Genomic DNA, 15,533 nt, shown 5'->3' with positions numbered 1-15,533 from the left:
CGAGTTTATATTTATTTCAGACAGAAATCTTTTGAATTAGTTTATTGTGAAATTGGGACAAATAACGGACAGTAGCCTATCGCTTTGTGACAGCGCAACATGAGAATTTTAAATTCATGTTGTTTTTTAATTTTACTAAAAACCAGGGACCCCCCAGACCCCCTTCAATTCGAACACTGCCACCAACTGTGTGCTGACTATCCTTTATCTAAATATCTTCTTTTGTGTTCATTAAAATAAGGAAACTCATACAGGTTTACAACAACATGAGGATGGGTAAATGATGACAGAATTAATCTCTTTAAGATTAACAGCAAGCACGTCTCACAATGCATCCTGAAAAGTTTTGGGTCACACTCACCGGACAGCCAACATCAGGGCCAGACATTCAAGTACAGCTGAAACTGCTGCCACGATGAGCGCAGGAGTGGGCAGCGGCTGATGGGTAACCAGTGGCCGCAGTAAACAAGCCAATGAAAGAGCCAGAAGAACAAAACAACACAGGAGCATGTCCAGAAATGAGCTGAATGTCGGACTGGCAAAAGTCTGGACGGGAGCCTGCGTCTTTACCTGAGATAGAGACAAAAAGAAAGAAAAAAGAAAGAAAGAATAAAAGAAAGAAAAGAGAGAAAAGATATTAATGGTTTTACTTTTTTAATGCCATGCCATCTTCTATGGCTATGTTTAAGGTGTGACCTTGGTTTAATTATTACCAATAAAACTAAAGTTATTTAAGATTAGTTTTTTTATGTGTTAAAGGTATAGTTCACCCAAAAATAAAAAATCTGTCATAATTTTCTGACCCTCATGTTGTGCTAAACCGGTACGAATTTCTTTATTTGGCTAAACCCCAAAAAATATATTTTGTTAAGTGATGGTAAGCACACAGTTTACAGTAGGGGAGAGCGGGGGCGAAAGTACCATTTTTCAGAAACACTTAATTTTAAAAGATAATGTTTTAGACAGAGATATATTTTTGCTGTGGTCAATAACTCACAAGTCTTTCAATATCAGGTGGAATTTTGTAAAAATGTAAAACGACTTCAGTATAATTTTACTTTAAACATAAGTATTGAATTGTTACTTTTGACCCCACCTGCAGGGACGAAAGTAACACAACAAAACAAGATTGATTTTTGTGTTACACGTGTTTTTATTAAATATACATGACTATGACCTCGTTAATATGTAACTGCAAACATATTTTGTAATTTATCTTTGTAAAAAATAATGAAATTACATGTTCATTTTAAATTTCAGTTTTATTAAATGTTTCAAAGCAACCAACAGTACAAACTTAAATTGTTGAGAATAAAAAAAATTCAACAGTTTGAACAAGAAAATTAATTTAAATCAAATTAGAATAATATCAATTTTCAACATATACAACAGTATTAGCAGCGGACAGGATCTCCTCACATTTAAACACGATTTACTTTTATTTTGAAAAACAGAGAGGTCAAACTTTAGGATGTGTTAGAGCACTAAATAACCTGTAGATTGATCAGTACTTAAAAACATGAAACGAAAAACACAACTTGTGATAAGAACAAAATGACCACTTTAGGAATTTACTTATCATGGTTGAAATCACCTTTCTGGATCTAAACGTGGAAATAGGTGAGTAAATAACGTGATATTTGTCAGCTCTGTCAAGGGTTGTCTAATTTACTTAAATGAAACAAGTTAATACAACACAATTTATTTTTTTTTTGTCTCAACCTATTTTTAAAATGTTCAATCTGCTTAAATTTTAAAAAAATTACATGAACTTAATCATTTTATATTGGGACCACATTAATGATTTTTGTTGCTATTACTTACTGGGCCGTGAATCTGTATTTCCCAGCATGCTTTGCATGCAACTGCCTTTGGAGAGTAATTTTTTAAATTAAGTGTTATTTTATGCATTTTTAGGTAAAGAGAAAGACTTTATAGTGTTTAATGTTGGTTTATCTTATTGATTTAGAAGAGTTTGTGTTATATTTTTACGAATTGTTTGGTTACCATCGTGCAGAAGACTGGCGCTTGTGGTTAAGTTGTGGATGTGACGTACGTACTTCTTTAACTGTGTTAATGCCTGTTTGAAGATCAATCTCTTCTCACGTGTTCATCCAATGTATCATTAGCATGCTTACGTGTGCTTATGCTAATTAGTATTATATAGAAACTGACAATTTAACTAGACTTTATTGTTTGAATGAACTTGTTTTGTCTTTGTTGAACAGACCAGAATTAATTGCGTGGAAAAGTTTTCCTTAACTGAATTAAGTTTATTGAACAAGATATTTTTATGACCAATGAAAATATATTTATTAAGTTGGTGCAACAAAAGAATATTTGTTTAAATTAACTTATTGTATTCTTGTTGTACAAGCCTAAACTAATTTCGTGAAAAAGTTTTCCTTAATTCAATTATGTTGAATGAACAAACAATTTTTTTTGAGTGTGTGCGTAAAATGCTTGTTGCTAAAATGTGGGATGCAAATGTTATCAGGGCTCGGAGAAAATCGCTTTATTACTTTCGTCCCGCGTTACTTTTGCCCCGGTTCTCTCCTACCCATTGACTACCCTATTTTTTTCCTACTATGGAATTCAATAGGTAGGCCTACAGTCAATTGTGCTGTTAACATCATTAATCACAATATCTTCTTTTATGTTCAACAAAATAAAGAAACCCATACAGGTTCAGAAAAACATGAGGGTAAGTAAATGATGACACAATTATTTTTCAGGTAAATTATCTCTTTAAAATGAAAAAACTTAAACTTTTACAAATAAAAAAAAAATGTAGTTAATACAATTTTCACTTTTTACTGTAACTACATTACTTTTCTTATAAATTTGAGGAAACCTGTCGTGTAAAAAAAATTATGTTAGCAATTTCCATACTGCTATGTTTCCTCTGGTACGTAAAGTTGTTTTGACGTATGTTGTATGAAGGAATATGTGTAACAGAGGATACGTAAAAGTATGGAAATTGCTTAATTTTTTAACGTAACCGGTTTCCTCAAAATTAAAAGTCAACTAAGCATTTTTATAGTGTATTATTTTTTTCAATTTTAGGTAAAACATGTAAGTCAATAATGCTTACATTTTTTAGGGGTAACTAATTGAAGTAATGTTTTTTTAATCCAACTTTTAGTTTTTACTGTGTGTAATGTAAACAGTTACAACGTTTGAAAATGTAAATTTCTTTAAAAGTATTATTAAATGCTGAAAATGACATATTTATTGATAAGTGCTAGATTTGTCTTGCGTTAAAGAAAATAAGAACCACACAATGATGAAGTGTGTTTTTTGTAACGGGTGAAAAATACAACGAAATAATTCAAAAATGTCACAGGGTCAAAAATATAATTTTAATAAAAATATTTTTTTATTGTCAGTACAATTAATTTTCTGAATTCACCTGCCCTTTGTACAATTAATTTTGGACTTATGCATGTATGCACCTCAAAATAAAACCACTAGAGGGCAACCAGACAACACAACACATCTGTCCTCATCTGGCCCTGTCAATGTAAGTCCTCTACATCAGCAGTGTTTATGTACAATCACATAACCTGTAAAAATCACTTATTAGCATTATAAGTGCTGACCAGACGAGTAATGAAACAAAGTTAACTCACCTCCTCCTGGTAACTGGTCCTATAAGCTGACTCCAGGGTCTTATCGATGAAAGTGTGGCTTAACTTGTTGATGGGTGGTTTAAAAAAGTAATCTTTCATCAGACTGCAAAGTCAAAAAACAAGGAGACGAGTGAATGGCAGTGATATACCAGGGCGGGTGGTTAGTGAACAACACACAGGTTCAATAACAAACACACATTGTCTATTTAGTAAATTCACCCCTGACCCTTTAAAGAGTAAGAGGACGAAAATGGATTGCCCTGTGTGCATCATAGAAAGGTACAGTACAGTACATCAAACGCCCCGCTGGGAACAGATCCGCCTCCTCGCGCTGACTTTAAACAATAACATTCCATCTTATCTGACATTTCTGTCCCAGCGGGCCTCGTCCTTATACAACCTATACACTGCTGATATTTCTAACCTGTCCTCCTTTATCACATCCACAAAGTGAGCGTCGCTCCTCTCACGGAAGTTTTTGGAGCGCAGCGGGATGAGGGCGGAATGATCCATCGTTCCCATGCTGCCGATGCCGGCTCCCCATTTCTTTTCCTTTTCCTGTAGCATCTCGCACAGGGACGTCTGACTGTGGGCCAGGGGCTGCGGACTCAACAGCCCATTTAGGGTTTTCGGGTTTTTGCCTGACGGTCCCTATAGATTCAGATGGAAGATTTAAAGCAGGAAAGAACTGCAGCACGTGTTGTTAATATGGGGGCATTTAAATACAGTATATATTTGTTCACATTGTCTTATATTTGATGAAGTTTATTGTTATTTTTATTTAAAGGTACAGTGTGTAATTTTTAGAAGGATCTCTTGAAAGAAATGCAAAATAATATACAAAACTATATTATCAGGGGTGTATAAAGACCTTTTAAAATGAACCGTTATGTGTTTATTACCTTAGAATGAGACATTTTTATCTACATACACCGAGGGTCCCCTTACATGGAAGTCGCCATTTTGTGCCGCCATGTTTCTACAGAAGCCCTTAATGGACAAACCTTTTTACTAAGTTGTCTCCGACGATGAAATGTTTGTCCGGTGGTGGCTATCGTAGCTTCTTTATGCATTTCAAAAGCGAGGGTTGGGCAGTGGACTAAGCCGTTGGTTGCAATTCGCAACATCACTAGATGCCGCTAAAATTTACACACTGCACCTTTAAGTTGAAACAATCTGTATTGTAAAAATCGCTATAAAAATATAGTGGTTTTCAGGACAGGGTTTAGATCCAGGACTAGGCCTTGGTTATATTAGGACATTTAAGTGTGCATCTTGAGAAAAAACAATGCCACAGATATATGTTAAGATATGTCAGTACAAGATGTTTTTAAATTACCTCAAACACGCATTTTATTGTGGGACTAGGATAAGCCCTGTCCGGGAAACCGTCCCAAAGTCATTATATTGTAATTTTGTGTACTCAATAGTATGGCATACAGATGGTGTTTTGATAAAATGTACACTCGAAAAAATGCTGGGTTAATTTCAACCTGACGTTGGATCAAAACTGTACAAATCTGTCCGTTGGTTGGATTTAACCCAGAATTTTTTTGTATTTGAACCAACAAGGGGTTAAAACAACCCAGCATAGGTTAAAATTACAACTCAACAGGTTATCAGCCAGATGCATGAACGTAAATGCACATGTAAATGTTTTGAATCTCAAAATAATGTATAATGTATCAACTTAAATCTTGTATTAAATGTATTAATTTATATTCATGCTTTGTCGATTTTTAGGACCATTACTTTCGCTTCCACTGTAATATTTTTTCATGACAATTAAATGATGGGAACAAGCAAACCAACCATACTCATTTTTGCACAATGGTGCAGGCCCAGTTTAACACTATGTCGTGCCTTTGAAGTGCCTCTCCATATTTTAAATGTGTAGTCATTGCAGGGCTCCAATCTAACTTTTTTACTAGGAGCACTGTAGCCCCTTACGCCCCATTCAGACAGCCAGCGACCAGCAATACAGTAGCAGAGCGACGCGATATCATTCATTTCAATGGAAACCAGGCGACTTCCGGCGGCACTAGCGAAAGTGACCGTTGGCGACCGTATGGGCGTGACCAGCGACGCGAGAAAGTTAAGAAAAGTTTAACTTTATGCAAATGTCGAGCGAATTTCGGGAGCGACTACCAATGATAACGAAGCAGTGGAGTTCACGTCATCCTTCTCTCGTCAGTTACTGGCGTGGATGGTACTCATTTGTTTATGACAAGCAGATTTAGAAATGCCTCACTGAAAGAGACGGGCGACACACAGTGATTACATCGCTGGCTGTCTGAATGCGGCGTTTGCTGAAAATTTTAGGAGCGCAAGCAGAACATTTAGGGGCACACCCTAAATCAACCAAATTAAAACATATGTATTACTGACAAATACTTTGATTATAAAAAAACTTAACTTCCTATGCATTTATTGCACATATCATTATGCACAACTGATGAAACTTTCAGAATAGGAAGTTGTGAACCAAAGAATGACTAATGTGAGCCATAAGATAAACCAAAAGGTTCAATTTACAACATATAAGCGAAATATACATGTCTGTTAAAACAGCCATACAGACTCCCTGCGGATCCTAGATATAGAATCACTATAGTTAGGTTGTTATTGATTTGTTGTAGGTAACATGCATTATTTTATTAAACTATATATACAGAAAGTTATATCCAGTGTTATCCAGTTAGCATATTGTAATGAGATGAGTGTCTCATACATACTTGTATCCTTGTTTCCCGTCTTCTATCCAGTTTCACTGGCCAGGGCATCTAATGTCTAATGGTGCATTCACACCAGACGCGAAAAAGGCGGCAAGCAAGAATTGACATGTAAAGTCAATGCAAAGACGCAAATAGGCAATCTGCGGCGCGGTAAACACAAATAGCGCGGAATGCACGGAAGGTTAACCAATCAGGAGCTTGCTCTGACAGTGACGTGATTACAGGAAGCGAGCGGAGGCAGAAAAACAAAACAACAATGGAGGACAATCATCATGACTATAATTTCACGGGCGAATGAAGCAAGTACACTCAAAATGTTCAAGCGTCCAACTATGCGCAAATAACGCGTTTTTGCCGCCTCTTCTGCGTCTGGTGTGAATGCACAGTAAAGGGTCGTTCACATTACAATCATAACTATATTCACGTTCACATTATAACGATAACTTTATGCTAATTCGCTCACGTGCAGGGCACTCGCGCAAATACTTGCTTTTAATGACATTGACTTTTATTGGATTGTTTTTGGTATTAATTAGGTTCTCCCGTTCTCTCTATCTCTCATCTTTGGGCTGTCTAATGACCCCGCGCCTTGTCGTGGTTCTTTGTGAGATGTGTTAAGATGTGTTCGACTTCATGCAAGGCTGCGTAGATCCATCAGTAGATCAAAACCTGGTCACACATTCCGTTTTTGTCATGGCCATCGCCCCCCAACAAACACATTCAATTGCACTAAACTGGCATTTTCTACCTTTGGCTTTTCTACTTCACAAATTTGTGCAAATTTATTTGCATAGAAATCCTTTTGTATATCATTTTCATTCATTCATCTAAGAAATGCACCTTGCTGTTGATGGACTTGTGATCCGGATCTGTGCAGCTGTTAAGAAGCAGTCCATCTTCTGAAGCCAACCCGCTACAGGAGGGACAGACGGACTGATGGACGCAAACAGGAAAGACATGAAATGAATTACTGAAAATGAAGAAACACACAAATTTCAAGATTTCATGGACACATCAGAGACTTATCACTTATAGGGGGTTGCTATGGGTGTTTTGATGGTCATCAATAACCCAATATCACAAAACAGATCACTCATTCATTGTAAATCTGTTTATGTCAGTAGCACAAATGTTTCGGCTCGAGTTATGTGTCAAACTTTTGTATGTAACACACAATAAATGTTTCTTGCTGTACAAACACCAATAAAATTGTCATTAGCACCCATAACTGGGGCGTAAGGATGACATTTGAATATTCAGCAGATTAAACGGCAGCCTCAGAGATGAATATTTATGTCAGGCTGCATGCGTTTCTCTCTACTGTCAGCACAGGAAAAAGCCTCGCGCTTCACCCGCCCTCCCTTTTCGCATTTTCTCCCATTGTTTGCAGCCCAAGGTCCCATCAGCATTAAGTGCAATGATGAGCAAGGACTTCTGGGTAATGTGGCATCCTTTGAAAAGGTTGCTGCGCTGAATGCACGGTGCATCTGATCGATCGATCAAACGTATAAAGGACAGTCGGATGCGTCACACGGGCGCATTATAATCTGACAGATCTACCAGCGATGCTCCCCTGGCTGGCGCTCTTTTATTGATGTGTTCATTATGGTCACTCACAGCCTCTCACCAAACATGGCAATATTTCACCTAATGCATCATCTCGCTCTCTTTATCAGTAAATGTGCTAATGCCGTTTGGAATACATAAGAAAACAGATAATGCATTGACATACAAAGCATCACATATGATATATTGATTTGATAACGACAAACATTTTAGGCACTTGTTAAGGACTGACCTTAACTCTGTCCGGTGTCAGAGGACACGCCGATGCCGTGAGGTCCGGGGTGTGAGCGCAGGATGCGATGCTTATAGATTTTGTAAGCTCTGTTCCCGCTAAGCCGGACTGAGAGCAGCTCCACTGGATGTGTTTTACTTTCCTACCTGAGATCAGATACGTCTTAAGACCTGCAGAGAGTACACACACACACACACACACACACACACACACACACACACACATAACATCAAGTCCCAGCACTGTTTGTCCATATTAGTTTGGTTGATTGTGCATTGACCCGTGCTGACAACCTTCAAATGGATTCATCAATCAACTCCGAGCTAAGACATGGTGTGTGACAAGACAGGAAGTCACAGTTAGGTAATGTGTTTGTGTTCGAAGCCAGGTGCATGATGTATTTTGTTTGAGACAAAATCTGCAGATTCAGATTTCATATTCAACAAATGACAGATGAAAGACGTGCAAAACCTTCACTTGTCAACCTCAGGAGGTTAAACTGAATATTACATTAGTAGATTAATATTATATCAGAGTGGTCATTTTTGCAAAATGTAATTTTTTGTGATTTACTAAAAACATCCAAAATAATATAAAAAACATTCTGTGCAAATATAACCTTGATATCTTTAATATTGACTGAGTAAGATAAATTATTGAAATCAAACTTTAATGCTCCCGATGTTATCATTAAATTGTGAGACTGTAGCCTTGATTTCACAAACAGGGCCCTAAAAGAAAACGATTTTAATAAGAGTCAATATTAAATGAAAGTCATAACAAATATGTAAAATAATTCATCACAATTATTTGCAAACATAATAAAAGTTGGTGTTTGCATTATATATTTGTGTGTGTATTGTATGTTATTATTATATATAAATTAGTGCTGGGCATAGATTAATGAAGATTCATCTCATACAAAATAAAAGTATTTTTTTTGCAGAACATATGAGTTTGTGCTGTGTGTAATTATTATGTATATATAAATACACACACATTCATGTATGTTTTTAAGAAAAATGTACATGTGTATATATAGACCGTTTCATTGGGCGCACGTGCGGTGACGCAATAAGCGTCTGGTCCGAAGATTACTTCCGGTTTATGTTTGTTTAATGGTCTGACTAGTTGCTGAAACGGAACTCACAAATACCTCGTCGAAAATAAAAAATGTTTTTGGGTTCCTATGTAATCTATGTGTTGTTTATTTTGCTTGTTATATAAATAAATAAATATGATGACCACGAAAGCTGCGTGTTTATGTTGTTACTGCTGAAACCGTCTATATATATATATATATATATATATATATATATATATATATATATATATATATATATATATATATATATATATATATATATATATATATATATATATATATATATATATATTTTTTTTTTCATATATTCTATATAAATAAAAAAAGATATAATAATAAAACATTTCTTAAATGAATATGTATGTATGTGTGTTTGTGTTGAAAAATACATAATATTTACACACAGCACAAACTCATATATTATGCAAAAAATTACTTTTATTTTGTATGAGATGAATCTAGATTAATCTATGCACAGACCTAATATAAACACACAAATATAATAAAAAATTATATATTTTAATTTACATATAAATATATCAAAATGTAAATATATATATAAATATACATGTAAATCATTCTTAAATAGCCTACATACATGCATGTGTGTGTGTGTGTTTATATATACAAAATAATTATACAGTGCACAGACATATATTATGCAAAACCAAACTTTTATTATGTATGCGATTTATCACGAATAATCTTTTGACAGCCATAAAAATAATAATAAAACAAACAAATCAAAATGCAACAGATTAAAAGTAACAGTTGCATGTTTTGCCTTTACTGTGGGTTCACAGGTGTCAAATTCCCGTCTACCGCGTATAGTTTGCCGAACATTTTGAGTTTACTTGCTTCATTCGCGCGTGAAAATTCGTGTCATGGGAGGGGCTTCTGCAACTCCGCTCGCTTACTGCAATCACGTCACTACTGGAGCAAGCTCCAAATTTTTCACCTTGCGCGTTTCCCGCAGCAACGCTCAATTCGCGCCATTCACTGGTCTGAACGCAGCATTAAAGCAGGCTTTCCGCATCGATTGACCTGTAATCACGTCATAGCCTACGCAGAGACCCAAACTCTACGACGTAGCCTGACGTGCACCTCTTCTAAAATGTAACAGTGCGTCAATGCTACGCAGACCGCAAGCGCTGTGATTGGTCTGCTAGAACGCCTCCCGTCAGGTTAAAAATATCTGTGTCACATTTCCTCATACGGATTTCTGCTTACAATAGGAAAAACAAAGATGGCCCAAGTTGAGATTTTGTCCTTAAATATTTACCTCCATCACTGCTAGTCTTCTCAAATAACATGCACAAGCTTCATCTACATTTGTGGGTTTATTGGACCAGTTTCTTCTTCTTCAGCTGTTACATATGTGGATACTGCATGTTGACATACCAGAAGTATGAATAAAAACTGATGCGTAGCCTATGGGGTCAAGGCTATGGCTTAGGCCCTACGTAGAAGTATAATGAGCCCTTAAAGGTCCACCGTGTAGATTTTTAGCGACATCTAGCGGCAAGGTTGTGAACCGCAACAAGCAGCTCAGTCCACCGCTCACCCCTCCCTTTCGAAACGCATAGAGAATCTACGGTAGCCGCCACAGGACAAACATGTCATCATTTGAAGCAACATAGTGATGAACCGCGTTCTGTAGAAACATTTGTTTTTTTAAGAGCTACTTTACAAACATGGCAACGCAAAAAGGTGACTTCCATGTAAGGTGATAAAAACGGCTCATTTTAAGGTAATAAAAACACTACAGTTGATCATATAAGGTCTTTATACACTACTGATAATATAGTTCTGTATATTGTATTGCATTTCTGTCAAGATATAAAATGTACACATGAACCTTTAAAAAATTAAAGGTGCTTCATGATGCATCCCGTAGAAGAACCATTTTTGGCCGCATGGTTCCATAAAGAACTTTTTAAAGTTTTAAAGAAGTTATTTAGGCTGTAAAAGGTAAGAAAAAAGGTTTCTTTTAAATTCTACATACAATGCCAAGTCCTCATAAAAAATTCAAGAAATTATACTTTGCTTCAAGAAAGTAGAGCAACAATATCTTGGTCATTCCAGAGGACACCCATTACATTTAAATCCAGTTTATTTCTATAGCGCTTTTTTCAATTCTGCACTGCTGCAAAACATCTTTACAGTAAATACATGCTAGTTCAGACAGTATAGACCTAAGAATAAACAGAAAATAGTGAAATAGAAAAAAATGCAATAATGCCATCTATTCTTTACTTCATAAAATGTGCATACAGTAGACTAACATAAATGTGTACCATAAATGCAATGTAAGCATCTGTCAAATGCACAAATGCGAGAGGAACTGAAATCTTTCTTGATATTTCAGTTTCTCATTTAAGATTTGTGTGTGTGTGTGTGTGCGTGTGTCTATAAGAGTGTGTGTGTGTGTGTGTGTGTGTGTGTGTGTGTGTGTGTGTGTGTGTGTGTGTGTGTGTGTGTGTGTGTGTGTGTGTGTGTGCGTTTGTGTGTGTGTGTGTGTGTGTGTGTGTGTGTGCTGCAGTCGCCATGACGACAGCCCTGACCTTGTCATTCATTCATTCATATACCTGACAGTGTCTTCAACATTATGTCACTGTGAGAGATTACAGGAAGACACACTGAGGTCATCTTGAGCACTTAAGTGACACATGAACACATTAGCAAACCTTACTGTTTCGCTAACCTCTAAATGAAAAAAAGGAGATTGTCAGCAAATAGTCAAAAACATTTTGGTAAGAACTAGTACATCTTACTGTATGCTCTTAAAGGGACATTCCACTTTTTTGAAAATATGCTAATTTTTCAGTAAACAAAAAATGATTTTTTGATTTTTACTGTTTTGGAATCCATTCAGCTGATCTCCGGGTCTGGTGGTACCACTTTTAGCATAGCTTAGCATAATCTATTGAATCTGATTAGACCATTAGCATCGCACAAAAAAAATAACCAAAGAGTTTGGATATTTTTACTATTTACAACTTGACCCTTCTGTAGTTACATCGTGTACTAAGGCCGACGGAAAATTAAAAGATTTTCTAGGCAGATATGGTTAGGAACTATACTCTCCTTGCGGCATAATAATCAAGGACTTTGCTGCTGTAACATATAGCTAAAGGAGGTGCAATGACATTACGCAGTGCCCGAAAATAGTCCCCTGCTATTTAAAGTTACTAAAGGGACTATTTTCAGGCTCTGCTTAAAATATCATTGCACCTCCTGGAACTACCACTGTCACTAGAGCCCGAGGGGCAACCTTCCGATCTCTCTAATGAAGCCAATATGGAAGTGACTTAAACTGCAATTCATCGACTGGCCGCTTGAGGCTGGCTCCAAAAGGGAGTCAATTCCCATAGACTCCCATGTTAAAAATGACTAACTTTTTTTTTTAAATAATATGTTTACAGCCTGGTACAAAAAGAGTTTTTGGTCTATATAGCTAATTTTGCTCTTCATGACAACTGTGAGGGGGTGAATTTTGTTGTAACTCAGTTGTTTAAATTATATTAAGCCTTAAAGTTCTGCATAATTAAGGGCGTGGCCACTTGAGTGACGCTTGAACAGCCACTGCTGTCACTAGACTCGCGCTAGGCGGGCGTGGTTTCAGCATCCAGCCACCTCAGCTTCACCCATGTCCCGCCTCTTTACCCATTTTCGGTTTTCCGCGAGTGATTCGCGGTGACGCGCGGCAAGATGGCGACGGCAGGCAATGCCTACTTTAAGCTTCAAAAACAATCTTCAGAAACCAATGGGTGACGTCACGGACACTACGTCCATATTTTTTTACAGTCTATAGAGACAGTGCGCAGCGCATCATAACCTGAAAACCACGCCCACCAAAAAGCAATCCAACCGTCTCCATTGACTTTGTATTGCGAGAGGACGCCTCCTTGTCATTTCTGGCTTATAACAAAAAACTGAATAATGCCTAAAAGCTGCTGTGTGACAATATGTACAGCTAACAAGCCAAAGAACCCAGAAATAAGTTTTTATAAGCTGTCGAGCCGTAAATCCCAGCCTTTAAGGAGAATAAAGTGGATCGCCGACTACGTTTCCCCCTATTGGACGCAGTTTTACTAATAGGAGTACTATGAAAAGTTGCCTGTTTCCATTTCTGTGTCTTTAAACACTCGTTTTTTGAAGTCGAAAGCTTATAAAAACGTATTTGTTTTTTTTTGGATTGTTAGATGTACACTTTGTCATACAGCAGCTTTTAGGTATTATTCTGTTTTTAAGTTTAATCTGTAAATAAGTTTTTATAAGCTGTAGACCCCTTTTCATAGTACTTCTATTAGTAAAACTGCGTCCACTAGGGGGAAACGTAGTCGGCGATGCACTTTATTCTCCTTAAAGACTGGGTTTTACGGCTCGACAGCTTATAAAAGCGTATTTCTGGGTTCTTTGGCTTGTTAGCTGTACAGTGCCTTGCGAAAGTATTCGGCCCCCTTGAACTTTTCAACCTTTTGCCACATTTCAAACTTCAAACATAAAGATATAAACTGTAATTTTTTGTGAAGAATCAACAACAAGTGGGACACAATCATAAAGTTGAACGAAATGTATTGGATATTTCAAACTTTTTTAACAAATAAAAAACTGAAAAATTGGGCGTGCAAAATTATTCAGCCCCCTTAAGTTAATACTTTGTAGCGCCATCTTTTGCTGCAATTACGGCTGTAAATCTCTTGGGGTATGTCTATATCACTTTGGCACATCGAGAGACCCATTCCTCCTTGCAAAACAGCTCGAGCTCAGCGAGTTTGGATGGAGAGCGTTTGTGATCAGCAGTTTTCCGTTCTTTCCACAGATTCTCGATTGGATTCAGGTCTGGACTTTGACTTGGTCATTCTAACACCTGGATATGTTTATTTGTGAACCATTCCATTGTAGATTTTGCTTTATGTTTTGGATCATTGTCTTGTTGGAAGACAAATCTCCATCCCAGTCTCAGGTCTTTTGCAGACTCCATCAGGTTTTCTTCCAGAATGGTCCTGTATTTGTCTCCATCCATTTTCTCATCAATTTGAACCATCTCCCCTATACCTGCTGATGAAAAGCAGGCCCAAACCATGATGCTGCCACCACCATTTTTGACAGTGAGTATGGTGTGTTCAGGGCGATGAGCTGTGTTGCTTTTACCCCAAACATAACATTTTGCATTGTTGCCAAAAAGTTCGATTTTGGTTTCATCTGACCAGAGCACCTTCTTTCACATGTTTGGTGTGTCTCCCAGGTGACACTTTTATGGATATCTTTAAGAAATGGCTTTCTTCTTGCCACTCTTCCATAAAGGCCAGATTTGTGCAGTATACGACTGATTGTTGTTCTATGGACAGACTCTCCCACCTCAGCTGTAGATCTCTGCAGTTCATCCAGAGTGATCATGGGCCTCTTGGCTGCATCTCTGATCAGTCTTCTCCTTGTTTGAGCTGAAAGTTTAGACAGACCGCCGGGTCTTTGTAGATTTGCAGTGATCTGATACTCCTTCCATTTCAATATTATCGCTTGCACAGTGCTCCTTGGGATGTTTAAAGCTTCGGAAATCTTTTTTGTATCCAAATCCGGCTTTAAACTTCTCCACAACAGTATCTCGGACCTGCCTGGTGTGTTCCTTGTTCTTCATGATGCTCACTGCGCTTTAAACTGACCTCTGAGACTATCACAGAGCAGATGCATTTATATCGAGACTTGATTACACACAAGTGAATTTTATTTGTCATCATTAGTCATTTAGGTCAACATTGGATCATTCAGAGATCCTCACAGAACATCTGGAGAGAGTTTGCTGCACTGAAAGTAAAGGGGCTGAATAATTTTGCACGCCCAATTTTTCAGTTTTTTATTTGTTAAAAAAGTTTGAAATATCCAATAAACTTCGTTCCACTTCATGATTGTGTCCCACTTGTTGTTGATTCTTCACAAAAAATTACAGTTTTATATCTTTATGTTTGAAGCCTGAAATGTGGCAAAAGGTCAAAAAGTTCAAGGGGGCCAAATACTTTCGCAAGGCACTGTACATATTGTCACACAGCAGCTTTTAGGCATTATTTAGTTTTTTGTTATAACCCAGAAATGACAAGGAGGCGGCTTCTCGCAATACAAAGTCAATGGAGACGGTTGGATCGCTTCCCCCCCCCGGTGGGCGTGGTTTTCAAATTTGCATAACTGCGCTCTGTCTCTATGCTAGAGCCAAGCTAGGTGGGCGTGGTTTCAACAACCACCCACTTTAGCTTCACCCACATCCC

The 15,533-nt window shown here is 37.2% G+C and overlaps 1 protein-coding gene across 1 annotated transcript in view; it reads right to left on the bottom strand.

Moving 5' to 3' along the window:
* Positions 1 to 15,533, bottom strand: part of LOC129436653 (adenylate cyclase type 9-like) — an 84,401-nt gene that overhangs the window by 16,398 nt on the left and 52,470 nt on the right. The window contains exons 3-7 of the mRNA XM_055194897.2: positions 8,166 to 8,335; positions 7,208 to 7,300; positions 4,057 to 4,283; positions 3,633 to 3,735; positions 362 to 570 (exon numbers count right to left, since the gene is read on the bottom strand). Of these exons, the coding sequence (XP_055050872.2) occupies positions 362 to 570; positions 3,633 to 3,735; positions 4,057 to 4,283; positions 7,208 to 7,300; positions 8,166 to 8,335 (802 nt within the window). The remainder of the gene's footprint in view (positions 1 to 361; positions 571 to 3,632; positions 3,736 to 4,056; positions 4,284 to 7,207; positions 7,301 to 8,165; positions 8,336 to 15,533) is intronic.

Source organism: Misgurnus anguillicaudatus, unplaced genomic scaffold (genome assembly GCF_027580225.2).
Source record: "Misgurnus anguillicaudatus unplaced genomic scaffold, ASM2758022v2 HiC_scaffold_29, whole genome shotgun sequence".
Classification (NCBI taxonomy): domain Eukaryota; kingdom Metazoa; phylum Chordata; class Actinopteri; order Cypriniformes; family Cobitidae; genus Misgurnus; species Misgurnus anguillicaudatus.
This window is presented reverse-complemented; position numbering and strand designations above follow the sequence as displayed.